Source organism: Pantherophis guttatus, chromosome 2 (genome assembly GCF_059756535.1).
Source record: "Pantherophis guttatus breed Tessera chromosome 2, ASM5975653v1, whole genome shotgun sequence".
Taxonomy (NCBI): domain Eukaryota; kingdom Metazoa; phylum Chordata; class Lepidosauria; order Squamata; family Colubridae; genus Pantherophis; species Pantherophis guttatus.
The window spans coordinates 19,185,827-19,201,998 of record NC_142064.1 but is presented as its reverse complement, the minus strand read 5'-3'; the positions used below and the strand labels follow the sequence as shown (position 1 = coordinate 19,201,998).

General features: G+C 43.6%; 1 protein-coding gene across 3 annotated transcripts in view; it reads left to right on the top strand.

The window, feature by feature from the left end:
• The window catches only part of CCBE1 (collagen and calcium binding EGF domains 1), a 186,823-nt gene extending 179,850 nt beyond the window's left edge, over positions 1–6,973 (top strand). For 2 of the 3 annotated variants that reach the window (XM_034442497.3, XM_087885620.1), the window contains exon 11: positions 1,976–6,973. In XM_034442497.3, coding sequence (XP_034298388.3) covers positions 1,976–2,206 — 231 coding nt within the window. In that variant the 3' untranslated portion in view covers positions 2,207–6,973. The remainder of the gene's footprint in view (positions 1–1,975) is intronic. The other variant, XR_015732067.1, reaches the window with a different exon arrangement.
• The last annotated feature ends 9,199 nt before the right edge of the window (positions 6,974–16,172 follow it).

Genomic DNA, 16,172 nt, shown 5'->3' with positions numbered 1-16,172 from the left:
AAGACAACGTTGTAGTCCATCCTCAGCTACACAATCATACAGGATGGCATTGAGCAAATCTCTTTCTTGCACTTCAAGAAATTACAGGATTGTTGTTGTGAAAAAAATAGGAGAAAGCTCTATGCTCCTGTACATAAATAATATTTACAATGCTAGTGTATCCACCCCTATGCATTTCATATTTTTAAAGTAATCTTGCCCTTATCCCAGGGGTGGGCTTCACAAATTTTAGCAAGGAATTCTCTGCCCGGTTGCTGGGTGGGTGTGGCCATGGTGGTAGTTGGCCTCCTGCACAATGGCCCAGGGAGGGCACATTTTTGCCCTCCCCGGGCTCCGGAGGCTATCTTCGAGCCTCCAGGAGGGAGAAAACAGCCTCCCCAGGCTCCAGAAGCATTCTGGGCCTGTTTCCGGCCTTCCCAAACATCCAGTAGGCCCGTTTTTCACCCTCCCTGAGCCTCTGTGCATGTCCTGCACTTACCTGGATCCAAAACAGGCCGCATGGGGACTCCTGGGAGGGGAGAAGTGGGGTTGGAGAGGCCAGCCAGGAGTGGGATTTGGGGGTTCTCCGACCTGCACAGAATCTTAGCTAGAGGTTCTCCTGAACCACTGCGAACCCCCAGCAGCCCACCCCTGCCCTATCCCTTACAACCTTTTGATCACTGGAAAGAATGAAAGTCTTGATTTATTGTGTAGGTTCTCCATGACTTTGGCTAGTTAGCACTGAGGTTGTTTTATATGTGTCAGGCTGTTGAGTAGACGCTATTACTTCCAAGTGAAATTCATTATGCCTTTATATCTTTTGTACAAAAAAATTGCTTTTGGTTGGATTTTGTAAAATATCTTCAATTTTATTTCAGAATGCAATAGACTGTCATATACGTTAAACTGTGGATAAGTGCTCCTCAGTTGTGGTTTCTTTGCAAGTGGGAAATTCCTTTAAAATAAAGAACATTTAGCGTTTGAATGTTTCCTGGATAAATGTCAAGAATTTAAAAAAACAAATGGCTAGCAGGCTTCTATTTTAAAAAAAATATGAAGGAGAATTCAGCATCTTTTTGGGTCACTGAATGGGACACAGGAAAGTTATTATTTCCTTTCTCTTATAGGTAAAAAAAGGGCTTTACAAGGGAAAAAATGTTAGACAGGATGGTTAGTCTTTTATTGTCTTAATTTCCTACTTACCCATCTTGCAAGAACTTGCAAAGTGCTGAATATGAATTAAATTGCTCTTTGTTAAAGAAACTTTGCATTAACACACTTAGAATTAGAATTAGAACAATAGAATTGGAAGGGACCTTGGAGGTCTTCTAGTCCAACTCCCTGCTCAGGCAGAACAGAGTGGTTGATTTGTGTTTGCAATTTTTAGCATTTGCAATTAGTAGTAAGGTTTGCGGGTTGAAACTTGCATATATGGGGCCTACAGTGGTCATGTTTTGCAGCCAATATATTGACATTTAGGATAATTGATAGCATTGGAACACTTCTTGAACGGTGTATAGATTGATCTAAATCTGAATTATTATTTTTTAATTTAGTTGTAAAAATAAGTGTGTATGTTGATTTCAATGATACTTAGAGGTACTAAGTGAAAGTTAAACTTCAAATATCTAGAGAAAGATTTATGTTTCGGGAAAAGCAGAGCAGAGACTGTTGTGTGCCATCCAAAGTTGCTTTTGTTAACATGGGAGGCTACATAAATTTGATTAATAAATAAAAGTGACTGGGCTAAATTGACCTTAGTTAAGATGAGTGTTTGGGAAATTGCTTTTTACTCCAGCATAGTTAAGGCAAAATAAGATGGTCTTGAAAAATTGCTTTGTTTCTGCTACTAGCCTTGGCAGTCAAATACCTGGGGCCTAGTTTATGACTGGGGATAATGGGAGTGGAAGCTAACCTATCTAAAAAATATCCAGTTCAATGGACGAAGTGCCCATTTCAATGAAAGACAAGTAATGCCACTCTCTCCTTTTTTTAGGGGCCACCAGGTTCCTTTGACTTCTTGTTGTTGATGATGGCAGATATCAGGAATGACATTGCTGAGCTGCAAGAGAGGATCTTTGGACACAGGACTCATTCATCAGCAGAGGAGTTTCCACTACCTCAGGAATTTGCTAACTACCAGGATGTGGACGTTGGATCTGGAGAAGACTATAAACAGAGGACTATACCAGAAGACTCCAGAACATCTGAAGAAGGCAATCATTAAAAAACAAAAAAAGGACCTCTGCTTTGGAAAGAGTGAGAAGGGGTTGGGTTGTGATCCATAGGTCACTTAAGCCAGCTTATTTGCACGCACCTCAGCTTAGCAGTAGAAAAAAAATAAGTGGATTGTAAGACTATGTGTCAGGAGGGTTACTACATTCCTTTCCGTAAACATTTTGGCCCAGACAAACAATGAGGCAAGGAAGGTTATTCATGATGCTATGTTGAAGTCTTGTCTTGCAGTGTCTTCCTGTGTCAAAGAGATTTCTGGCTTCTTTGCCTCTCAGGGTGCTTGGGAATTTTGGGGGGAACTTATTGGGGTCCTTTTGAGCTTACTTTTATTACCTGCCCACACTTCCCAATCTGAAGAAGCCCTACAAGAGGATTAACATACGGTGGTACCTTGGTACTCAGCGTTAATTCGTTCTGGAAGCTGCGACAGATACTAAAAAGGATGAGTCCCAAACAAACCACATGACCTACAATGTGATCCTTTGTTTTGGGAAGAACTTTCTGACTTTCCCTTTTCCTATGTCAGTGACTTTCCCAGCATGGCCAATTTCCTGTTCACCCTCTATGGCTGCCTCCTCCAATGACCTTCCCAGCATGGCTGACTTCCTGTCTGTTTCTCATGGCCGTCTCCCTCTTCTGATAGCATGCATCAAAGACTAAACAAAGGCCGAGTACTGAGACATTTTCACATCAAAATGTATTGAAAATGAAATTCGATGAGTTTTGAAGCAGTCAAGTACCGAAGTACCACTACAGTGCCTTTCCTTTGGATTTAATGAAAGTGTAGGAAGCAGGAACTGGAGAGCTGGCTGTACAATGGAACACCCATCAAAAGAACAGGACAAAGTCATCTTAATTCAGAACTTTCTTACAATGGCCAATCAGTTGCCTCTCAGGTGCCCACAAAGAAGAGATAGAAAAATGCCTTTTCTACCAATCTTCCCCTAAAGACATATTGGCCTCAATTGGGTAACATTGCATCTTCATCATGAATAGCTTTGATGGTTCTGTCCTCCACGAACCTATCTAATACTCCTTCAAAGACACCCAAGAGAATGACTATTACTATTTCTTGTGGGAGTAGACATATGAATTTTACAAGAATTTACTTATAAAAATTTCATTGGAAATTCCTTTTTCCTTGGAGGGAAAAAAAATGGTTTTCATCAAATTGAATGAGAACTAATAGCAACAGAAAAGCGGCAAAATCTTTCAGCATAGCACAAGTGATTATCTCCCAGAGGAAGTCTTTGTAACTAGAATGTCCCACTGAAAATTGTGTATTTGAATGTTTTCTCTAGAAAAAAATAATAATCTTCCTTTTATTTGGAAACCACTAAAACTTGCTCTGCTACGAAAGAAAGCTTCTGTATCGCTGTTTCCCTTAATATGCAAGAATTGGTTAGTTGGAGCACTCAATCATTCGATCCCTCATTGATGCTTGAGGCACTAGAGCTAGTCCTCAATTTATGACCATAATGGGAACCTACCCATTATGGTCGTAAGTCATGAGAGCTGTAAAGCAGATCACCCACATAACCAATCAGATTCTAAGATCTTTTTTTGCAATGGTCGTTCAGTGAATAGGTGATGGTTAAGCTATGGGGCATTTCTATCCCGAAGCAGAAGTAAACATTGATTTTCAGCAAAAATGTTGCAAATCATGGTCATGTCTCTGTAGGACACGTCAAACAGCCATAAATGTGGGCCGGTTGCCAAATACCCAAAATGTGGTCATGTGACCATGGGAGGTCAGCTGTCCGAATCAGGTCTATCTGCATCATGCAATAGATTAATATCAGCACAATAGGGGCGATCTCACATCTGTAATAGCAAATGTTCTGAAAGAGGCAAGGATACTCCAGATGCATCAGTGTAACACTCCAGGCAAAGAAACCTGGATGTTGGCCACAGTACTGTGGCTGAAACGGTCTGTAGATTGCACTGTTAAAAAGTTGTACTCTATTTTAAACATGCACTGATAATGTATAAAGTTATATAAATATTTTATTGTCCAACACTTTTTCTTCTGTTTGAATTTGACTCTTCCTTCTTCACCAGTGAAATTATTTTAGCTGTATGCACCTGAACATAGAACCAGATGCAAAATAAGATTTAAACAATTTACCTGCAAAATATCCTCATTGTGGACAGTCTGAAATAGTATTTCCAAACCTCATAACTTACAATTTAGTCTATCTGTAATTAATTCAGTGTTTCTTCTTGTAATAGTGCAGCAAGATGGGTCCCTCCCAGTTGCCTCTTGTATCTTAATCATTGTGTCTCCTGCTAGTGGCACCTGATGAGGGAAAGTCTTTAACTGGAGCTCCACTGTCCACTCCTGCTTCCTACTGGCAGGTCTCTTGTAAGGAAGAGTTCAACAGTACAATAATGAACCAATTGAATTAGACGTCTGGAATTGTATTGGACAATTGATGGGAAGATTATATAAACCAGAATTAGAAATGGAAAGATTACGTGTGTTTATGAAATCAAGCCCTCTTGGTTGCCATAGAGGTTAAACATATGCTCTGTTTAAATCATGCCATTGCTATTTTATTAATGCCAATTTAATCAACTATTTTGTAACACTATAACAAGACAATCACAGGTATATTTTTCCTCTCTCTTTTTAAGCTGTAGTTTAACATGTCTGCAATAAAACAGTGGCTGGGTAGTAAATGCTTGTTAAAACCACTGTCCCAAGGATGCTTATGCAATGCTGAGGCCAAATTCCATTGGAAATAATGGTAAATAATTTTGCTTCCCAAAAAGAGAGGGAACCTCTCAACATTTCTGCCACTGGAGAAGCCCTGTGTATTTACAGAAAGCTCTGTGGTTTAGTTGCATTGTTGGAAGGATGGCTTAATTAATACAACAGTACAAATTGATAAGACGTGGAGTTTAAGAAGTCCTGACTTTTTCAGCTCATTGGCATACCCTAAAATTAGACATCATTCATTTCTTTAAGGAGACCACATTTTAAAAGCCAAAAAGGATATTAATATGATAACATCTTTCCATTTGGCACTTTGATTGGAATGACACGAGTAATGCTTGGAAAACACAGTTCCTTTGTTACAATCTTTTCCTTTTGTACCCTGTGTCCCTGAAAATAAGACCTAGCATGCTTTTAACATGTGCATCTAATATAAACTGCCCCCCAAAAAAGTAAGCCCTACTTAAGAACTTGCATCACTGCCCACCCATTCTGTCTGGTTGCTCAGTGATGTGGCCACAAAATTACGCTGGGGTGTGGAGCTGCCCTATGTGCCCTGCACCGGCTTACCTCAAGGCCGCCGCAGCCAGCCCATCCACACCCTGACACCTGCCTCGCAGCCATGTGCAGCAGGAGCCCACGTGGCCCTCGGCCCACTTCTGCTCGCTCGCGGCCACAATGGAGCAGGAGGCTGAGTGGTGTGTTGTTGCTGCGGCCACAAGGTAAAGTAGATAGTGTGTGGCTGGCCTGGCTGTGGGAGCCCTGAGGTAAACTGGGGCAGGGCGTGTGAGGCAGCTCCAACCCTCCGCTTTATGGTGGCACTGGCACAGCATGTGGACTCACCACAAACAAGCAAAAGAAGTGGGCCTCCCGTACTTGGAAAAAGAATAAGACATCCCCTGAAAATAAGCCCTAATGCTTATTTTGGCACCCAAAAGAAAATAAGACCTGGTCTTATTTTTGGGGAAACGGGTAGGATTGCTCTGTAAATATAAATATTACTATCAAAGCTGATAATTGCATGGAAGGGTTCACCCCAAGAATGGCTGAAGTCTAAAACTTTCACCCAGATTCCCTGAGTTCACAGGCACCTCCTGTCCAATTCCGGTAAATACAGGTAGTCCACGACTTATGACTACAGCGGGAACTAGAATTTTCCGTTGCAAGCAAGGTGGTTGCTAAATGAGCTGCATCTGATTTTATGACCTGTTTGGCACAAATCCAGCTTCCCCCATGGAGTTTGCTTGTCAGAAGCTGGGTTGGGAAGGTCACAAATGGCAATCACAAGACCTGGGGATGCAGCAACCGTTATAAATACATGCCGTTTGCCAAGTGCCTGAATTTTGATCACATGACCATGAGGATGGCTGTTAAGTGCGAGGACTGGTTGTAAGCCATTTTGTTTCAATGCTGCTATAACTTTGAACGGTCGCTAGGCAAATACCATAGTTGCAAGTCAAGGACTACCTGTAGGATCACAGCCTCACGTTTTACACATGGTTGTTTCCCACAAGAAAATGAAATCTAGTATTTCTCCAAGTATAAACATTAAAGGTTTTTTGGCTTGGTATTTCGTTATTTGGCACAGAATACAAATATGGGTAATTAGAAGCAGACACTTAAGTATAACTTTACTGATTAATCAATTGATCATTTCAAAGCAATGGGCATCTGCCACAAGTTAAGTATTAGTAGTGAAAGAAGAGGACAAAGTAATAGTTTCCATTTGAGTAATCTCTTCAGATTTTAAGGCGATCTCTGCCTATAATCTGATGAATAAATTCTCCCACAGAATCCTCATGTTAATGAAAGAATGATTCTAGAGCAAAACAAACTTAATTGACCATAAATTTCTAGGATTATATGCTATCATTTTTGAGACGTTTTATAGCAAACCAAAGGAACCAAGTATTGTGTCTTTGTGCACATGTAGAAACATATGTAATACATTATTATTTATACTAATTATATGAAGTACTAAAAATGTATAAAACTGTAATTGTGCAGTATATTTGCAAATAAAGAGGAATATTTTTTTAATGGTGGTGTTGGCTCTCGTTATCTTTTTTTCCTGGCTTCTTTTTACAATGCCTTTAAAGAGACAGTGGCTTCACTGGACAGCAGAGAGGTCAAAAGGCTAATAAACGTATCTCTGAATAAGGAGATAGTACAAGCTTTTCCTTTGCGTTTCAAACACAGAGGCAAACACATTTGCCTCGGATAACAACCAAAAACAAGAAGACATAACCATTTTCTCTGAGGGAACACACCATCGCCATCCATTATTACCCCAGATTTATTTATTTATTTATTTTATTGAATTTGTATACCATCCTACTCCCGAAGGACTCAGGGCGGTGAACAGCCATAGAATAAAACATATGAATACAAAATTTAAAATAAAATAAAACAAATTAAATAATTTGGCTGAACAAATTTAAAACCCCAATAATTTAAAACCAAATTTAAAATTTCCATTTAAAAAGGGGAAAGACTTAGGTCAGGCCAGCTTGATGAAATAAGAAAGTCTTGAGCACGCAACGGAAGGTACGCAGATCCGGGATCCTCCGTATCTCCGGGGGGAGCTCGTTCCAGATAGGTGCCCCCACAGAGAAGGCTCTCCCCCTGGGGGCCGCCAGTTGACATTGGCCGACGGCACCCGGAGGAGCCCCTCTCTATGGGAGCGTACTGGTCGGTGGGAGGCTATTGGTGATAGCAGGCAGTCCCGTAAATAACCAGGTCCTAAGCCATGGAGCGCTCTAAAGGTGATAACCAAAACCTTGAAGTGCACTCGGAAGACCACCGGGAGCCAGTGCAGCTCGTGCAGGAGAGGTGTTACATGGGAGCGCCATGTCGCTCCCGTCACCACCCACACGGCCACACTCTGAGATAAAGTTCAGGTAAAGCGATGCAATTTACTTTCAGCAAGCCAAGAGTGGTAGGTTATTCCTGCATCTAAAAAGGGTGTTGTACCTGTTCTAAATTTTTTTTTTTATCTTGCCTTTATTAGCGGTGAACATACCTAAACTCCTTCCTCCTCCATTTTCCTCACAACAGTCCTGTGGGCTGAATTGGGCTGAGAGAGTGACTGGACCAAAGTCATTCAGACATCTTTCATCCCGAAGGCAGGAGTAGAAATCGCAAGTCTCCTGATGCTGTAACTACTTAGACCAGGGGTGTCGAATTCACTTTTTTGGGAGGCGAGTTTCAAGATAATCATATTCCACTGCTGGAATGGCCTGGGAATAGCCCAGACCTTAACGCAATTGAAAATCTAAGGAGCCGACTAAAGAAACTTGTTAGTCAGAAACGACCCAGCAATAAAACCCAGTTAATAGAAATAATCATTCAATCTTATAACAACTGCAGAACTAAAAGACTTGGTTCACTCCATGGGAAGGCGTTGTAAGGCTGTAATTCATGCTAAAGGTTACCCAACTAAGTATTAACTGATGTGATAATTTTTGTATATCTCGTTTTTTCTACGTGTTTCACTTTTCTTCTTTATACTGTAACTGCTATTCTAATAGCAAATCCTTCATAAAAGTTATTGCATTACATTCTTGATTAAATTATCTTTCCATTGATATTCCATTGACCAGGTGCTGGTACTCACCTATAAAGCCCTTCATGGCATGGGCCCGAGGTACTTGCAAGACCACCTCCTACCGGCCTCCCACTGCCCAGTGCTCTCACATAGGACTGCCCTCCTCTGGGTGCCGTCGACCAGACAATGTCGGCCGTCGGCCCCTAGGATGAGGGCATTCTTTGTGGTCGCACCAACCCTCTGGAATGGGTTACCCACCGGGCTCCGGACAGCCCCCGACCTCCGCACTTTCTGCGCTGACCTGAAGACATGGCTTTTTCAGCAAATTCCCTGATCTGCTGTGAGGTTTTAATTGGGGATTTTAAATTGGCTTGTTTTAGTATTATTCTATTGTTATTATTCTGTGAGCCACCCCGAGTCCTACGGGAGAAGGGCGGCATATAAATTTGATAAAATAAATAAATATATAACTTTAGGGTACTACTACTCCCAAAAAAAAATGGTGTTATTAGCTCGTTTTAGAAAATACGCTTTTCCCAAAAGGTTTCCACAATTTTGGCCACTACTGTAATCACTATGTATGTTGTATATAGGGCTCATCGTGAGACCTGAAGTCTTTTATGAATAGAATAGAATAGAATAGAATAGAATAGAATAGAATAGAATAGAATAGAATAGAATAGAATAGAATAGAATAGAATAGAATAGGAGTTGGAAAGGAATGTGGAGGTCTTCTAGTCCAACCCCCTGCCTAGGTAGGAAACCCTACATTACTTCAGACAAATGGTTATCCAACATCTTAACAACTTCCAGTGTTGGAGCATTCACAACTTCTGGAGGCAAGTTGTCCCACTGATTAATTGTTCAGTCAGGAAATTTCTCCTTAGTTCTAGGTTGCTTCTCTCCTTGATTAGTTTCCATCTATTCCTTCTTGTCCTGCCTTCAGGTGCTTTGTAGAATAGCTTGACTCCCTCTTCTTTGTGGCAGCCCCTGAGATATTGGAACACTGCTATCATGTCTCCCCTAGTCTAGATTATCTATGAGATAGATAATCCTATATAAGAACAAGCCTGGGTTTCATGTTGTTCATCTTTTGTTAAGGACTGCAGGATTTTTGTAAGGCCATGAAAGAGAGTACAGTGTTAGAAGGCTTCATCCAATAGTATCAAGATCAAATTAAATGACAGTATCACTCTATGTTGCACTGGTCAGACCACATCTGGATTATGTAAAGTTCTAGTTGCCACAATTCAAAAAGGATGTTGAGGAACTGGCAAGTGCAGAGAAAAGTGACATGGATGATAAGAGACTTGAAGGCTAAATCCTATGAAAGTGGTTAAAGGAACTTGGTATGTTTAGCCTCAAAAGGAGAAGGCTAAGGGGAGGCATGAAAACAGTCTTCCAATATAAGATTTATTTTCCATAGCAGTCAAGGATAAGATAAGAACCAATGGGAGGAAGCTTAACAAAAATTTAAACTTGAAATAAAGAGAAATTTCCTGATGGAGCTATTAAGCAGTAAAATGGCCTGTCTCCTGAAATGTGATGTGTGTATTCTGTCACAGGAGATTTTCAGTATGAGATTAGACAGTTCTTTGTCTGGGATGATATAAAAATTCTGGTCCTAGGCAGGGGGTTGGATCAGAAAACCTCCAAAATCTCTTCCACTCTATATGAAATGCAATCCAACTGCATCTAATGGAAACCAACAAATTTCCCATTGGGGAACATGCGCTACATCCATGATTTCTAAACTTTTAAAAAATGTATCAAAGAAAAGTGGCCGATGTTCAGATGTGTTGTAACTTTAGGGCTGGGAATGTACTCAGCTTGTATGTCGTTCCTCTCTTTCTTGGGTGATAAATCTGATGGGAAGAGTCAAATGGTGGATATGATTTCCCATCCAAAAGCTGTGCAAATCAGAATTTCCCGTGTGGCTTTTGCTCCACATTCACTCTGCTGCTGGTGCCAATATTCAACTATTAAACCCTAATCGTTTCTTGATTGGAGGAATCCAAAAACAAATTTTAGGAGAGTTTTGCTTGGTTCCATGCATGGGTGATGAATACATTCTGTCATGCCCCGGCATATACCGTATTTTTCGCACTATAGGACGCACCGGTGTATAAAACGCACCAAGATTCCGAAGAGGTAAGAAAACAAAAAGGGTTTGCCCGCCCTGGCCCTCAGGAGCGCTCTACGGGCCTCCCAAATCTTCTGCGTGCCCCATTTTTTGCAAACATGGGTAAAAACCAGCCTATTTTTTGTCCATTTTTGCAAAAAATGGGGTGTGCAGAGGATTTGGGAGGCCTGCAGAGTGCTCCTGGGGGCTGGGGGAGGGCAAAAACGCCCCTGTTTTTGCGAAAAATGGGCAAAAAAGCAGACCTGTTTTTTGCAAAAATTGAATGAGTGGGGCGGGGCTTCGGGAGGCCAAAAATGGCTGTATTCAGCGTATAAGACACACCAACATTTCCACCAGTGGTGGGTTTCAAATTTTTTTACTACTGGTTCTGTGGGTGTGGCTTGGTGGGCAGGGCAGGGGAAGGATACTGTAAAATCTCCATTTCTTCCCAATCAGCTGGGACTCGGGAGGCAGAGAATAGATGGGGGTGAGGCCAGTCAGAATTTTTACTACCGGTTCTCCAGAACTGGTCAGAACCTGCTGAAATCCACCTCTGATTTCCACCCTCTTTTAGGGGAGAGGGGGAAGGTGCATTTTATACTCTGAAAAATACGGTAACTTTTATATACTGTCGTTGCGCTCTAGCCCCAACTAGTGGCCAAAGAGACAAAATACCAAGTATATTGTTTGAAGCTGACCCAACCCATTTTACCCATCAGCCAGCACTCTCAAACCAAGGGCACGCTGGGAAGCCAGACTCCATTTCCTTTCACATTTGCAGGAGGCAGAAGCACAAGAAGAATCCATCTTAATCTGTGGCACATGGTCATCCAAGGACAAACCCACATCCCACACACAGAGCATCGCTGCTGAGATTTAAATTGCTTGTATTTATTGTTATGTTCAGCAGTAACTTAATACTGCCTGTCTTGTATTTGATTCTCATTGTATGTATTCCTATTTTCCCCCGTTTCACCATATCCTGTTCTTTCAATAAAGCATTCAGAACTACGCACACGGTCTGTTTTATTGAAAACAGAGGGGTTTGGCTGCATGTCGCGCTCCACGCAGACTAACGTGTAGTGGGGACAGAACACATTCCATCACATTGAGTTAAAGGCGTTCTTGGTGGTTGTTCTTGGCTACTTGAATATTTAGTTATTTATTGTAAATTGGTCTGATTCCCTGGACCTGCGTTGCATCTTGTTTTCTTTCACGTGACAGTTGTGATTGTTTTCTAGCGATGATACACTGCCAACCTTGAACTTAAAAGAGAAGGGGGTGCCCGATCCAAATAATAATTTCTGCTTATTTCAGACAAATTCTGTCTTGCAGACACTTAAGCCAAGAATACACTGAGTGGCCTCAAACAAACGATTTCTCAATAGAGCTTTTTAACCATCTGTTGTTTTTATCTGCTTTATGTGACATTCGCCTTAAAAACAACTGCAGTATTATGAGTAGCAGGCATCCCAAACTCTTTAGATGTGTTTGATTAAGACCCTGTTCTGGTGCCATTTGCAGGAGAAATTGGCATTTTTAAAAAATCCTTATGGGCTTTGTCATGTTTATACATCAGTGAAGCACTTAGCAAATGTTCTAAGGAACTTCCATTTTGTCACACGCTGAAAGGATTAAAACAAGCAAACATGTTTTTCAGACTAAGCCCTCCGTGGGTTTTTGCCTATATCCTATAATCCGTTGAAACTATCCCCAGGGAAAGCGTGTGTAATGTCTGTTCTAAAAACATCAGTATTGCCAATTTGCTGATGACATACCCAGATTCATAGTATAGGTAGTCCTTGACTTATGACCATTTAAAAACTGCCAAGCGCCAGCCAGGGAAATCAGGAGATCCAGGCAATTAAAATGGGTATAAAGATTTATTGCAGAGGTGTCAAACTCAAGGCCCGCAGGCTGGATCCGGCCTACAGGGTGCTTAAATCTGGTCCACGGGCCCAGCCTGGAAATAGCAAAGGACCAGCCCGTGGTGCCTTTGGCAGCCAAACCAGGGGTGAAATGCTCCCGGTTCGGACCAGATCGGCCGATCCGGTAGCGATGATGGTTGGTAGTTTGGAGAACTGGTAGCGATGGCAGCTGGAGACTCCGCCCACCCGCCTTAGCCTCTGCAGCCCACACTGGCCCCTCTTGCCCTTCTCCTTCTGGGTGCAGCGCTTCTGCTTGTTGGGCCACTTCCCCGCAGCGCTTCTGCTGGTGCCACCACGCAAGCCTCCCATGAGGAAAAAGAGGGAAAAAGCAAAGCGGCTGGCTGCAGAGCTGCCAGCGTCAGGAAGTGGCCCAACAGGCAGAAGCAACACGCCCAAAAAGAGACTCCGGCCTTGCCCCGCCCTCTCACCACCCGCTCTGCCTTCGCTTTGGGTCGGGGGCTGGGACCCAGAGACGTGCCATTCACTGAAGCCCCAGAGCTGCCGCCTGCTCACCGCCTGCCTCAACCGGGCCGGGGAATGCATCATTCCCCGACTCCAGCCTTGCCGCAGAGCCGCCGCCCACTCACCCTTCGCCACGCGGCGTGTCCTACTCCTTACCTTTCTCCCGCAGCTGGCTGCCAGGGAAGACAAGCGCCCAAAAGTTACCGGAGCTGCTCTCCTTCTTGAATGTGCTGCCACCATCGCCGCCCTGGTCCATGCACCGGCTGTGCAACACCATTTATTTCATTCATTCATCAGTGGCAGGTTGGGTGTATGCTTGCGCAGCCGGCGTGTGAACCAGGGCGACGATGGTGGCGGCACATTCAAGAAGGAGAGCAGCTCCGGTAACTTTCGGGCGCTTACCTTCCCTGGCAGCCAGCCGCAGGAAAAAGGTAAGGAGTAGGACATGCCGCGTGACGAAGGGTGAGCGGGCGGCGGCTCCACAGCAAGGCTGGAGTCGGGGAATGGTGCATTCCCCGACCTGGTTGAGGCAGGCGGTGAGCAGGCGGCACCTCTGGGGCTTCAGTGAATGGCGCGTCTCTGGGTCCCAGCCCCCGACCCAAAGCGAAGAGAGAACGGGTGGTGAGCGGGCGGAAGAATAGAAATTTAAATTGTGATTCCCTTAATGACCCCTGTAAAAAAAAGGTGATAGCGTCGGGCGCACCTCACTTAACAACATATTGCTTAGCAACCGAAGTTCTGGTTGTGGTTGTAAGTCAAGGACTACCTGTAATCACCAGGCAGTCTGGGTTTTGCTAATGCCAAGAGGAATGGCAGATAATTTTATTGCTTGCTTGTTTGCTGTTTTCTAATCTCCCTCGTTTCTTGGGAGACCATTTTGGATAAGTCACTTTCCAAAGAGCCCAGCCTCATTCAGGAGAGGTCGAAGACGACATTTGTGTTTTTATTTAGAGCGAGACAATGCTGTGCCACAGAACGCAATCTGGATCTGCCTTCCAAGTTCCCCTTGCAGAACCGCATGTGTCCATGATTTTCCGTTTGAAAGCAGTGCTGATGTTGCAGCCGCTGGATTAGATCTAAGCTATTTAAAAAAGCAAATAGTTGGGAAGCATTTCAGAAAGAAAATAGCTTCTTCTTCCAGCTCTCCAAGTTATGTGTAAACTCTTTGCAGATTTCTGTCACCTCTCATTAACTTTTAGACCCTTTGAGACTTCAGTCTTTTGGCCCAGAGATTGCAGCCAAATGCTTGACTTTAGGAGATGCTAAGAGCTTCTTCTAATACCGTACACGCCCTAAGACAGATTTTAACATCATAGGTCAGCTCCAGGCCTCTCTCTCTTCCTCCCAGACTAACTTCTTCTCAAACAGGTGCTTTCTTTATCAATGCACTACGGCCCACCTTGTACTAATGGTTCTCGGGGTCTAGATAGATGTTGAGTTTTATTTATTTATTGAGCTGTTTATCACTTTCCATTTGGCAAGGGCTCTCAGCCTAAGATAGAAATAAAAGCAAACAAAAATATGAACACAAGAGCAAAATAACTGGTCTGACCATCCAACCGAAACAGAAGTTGAAAAGAAGATATTTAACCCACATTTGAATGACCATCTAGGCCAGCAATGGCTAACCTTTTTGCTATCGCATGCCAGGAGGGGGGGAGGGGGGGTCGCACACACATGTGCCCACACCCATAATTCTATGCACCCCACCCCCGCACGTGTGCCCCCTGCCCCCCCCCCGCTCCTGGCATGCGATGGCCCGGTAGGCCCATTTTTCTTTCTCACCTGGCTTCAGGGCCTCTCTAGGAGTCTGGGGAGGGCGAAAACGGCCTTCCCCACTCCCCTGGAGGTCAAAAATAGCCCGTTTAACAACTTCTGGTGGGACCGGAAGGCCCGTTTTTTGCTGTCCCCAACCTCCAGGGCCTCTCTAGCAGTCTGGGGAGGGCAAAAACGGCCTTCTCCCTCCACCCGGAGGTCCTCCGGAGGACGTCTGGGGGGTGGGAAAGGTCATTTTCGCCCTCCCCAGACTCCTAGAGAGGCCCTATAGCCAGGTGAGAAAGAAAAACAGGCCTTCACCACCACCCCAGGCCCTCCAGAGGCAGGAAACAGTCTGTTTCCCTACGTCTGGTGGGCCCAGAAGACCCGAAAATCAGCTGGCAGAGCTGAGCTCGCGTGCCCATTGATATGGCTATGCGTGGCACTTGTGGCACGCATGCCATAGGTTTGCCATCACGGATCTAGGCCTTCTCTTGCTACAGAAATTTAACCCCCGTTTTTGCCCCATGGGTCTTTGGAGAAAGGGTGTTGTAAAAAAAGGGTGTTGCATTATTACACATTCTTTCAATGCGATACACAGATAAAAGATCCTTCTGCAAATGTACAGTACACACTCAAGCAGATATGTGATATGGGAGGCTCTCTGTCAAATTCCTTCTGCTTGGGGCTTTCAAAGTTATCACCTGCACATTGGACATGGTCTGGGAATCTTTTAGCAGCCAGCGCGGTTCCTTTAAATTGGTGCTTTGGGATTTCTAAATAATATTGTCAGGGGTTGTTTTTTTTTCTGGACTAGCCGCTGCTGTGACATCTTCAAGACTTAAGAACACAATGCAGTTATAAGAGAGGAAGGTGGAAGTGCTGGAGGAGTTAAGGGGCTGGATCTTCTCTGTGAGTGAGATGAGCAGTCTCTAAATGTGAAAAACAAACAAACAAGCAAACAAACCAGGGAGACCATATCCATAGTCTACTCTCAACCACAGAAGCTCACTAAGTAACTTTGAGTCAATCTTTCTTTCTCAGCCCATCCTACAGAAATATGGTGGTTCAGTGGCTTTATAATACTGGGATACTGGTAATGTTCTTTGCTCCAGCAGCTCGAGTCCCAGCATTGCATGTCAGAGTGAGTTCTTGTCACTCGTCTCAGCTTCTGTCCACCTAACAGTTCAAAAGCATGTTTTTTGCAAGTAGATAAATAGGTACCACTTTGGTAGGGAGACAAGTTGGTGCTCCATGCAAGCAGCCAGATTCCTGCCAGCATTGAACCTTCCTTGCTGCAATGCCTGTTTGGGAGGTGGCTCCGGGGAGGGATGGGGCCTCATCTTTCTTTCTGATTCAAAGCCAGTTTACCCTCCTGTGGTACACCCTGGGAAGCATACAAGCTTATCCTACAACAGAGCTGGT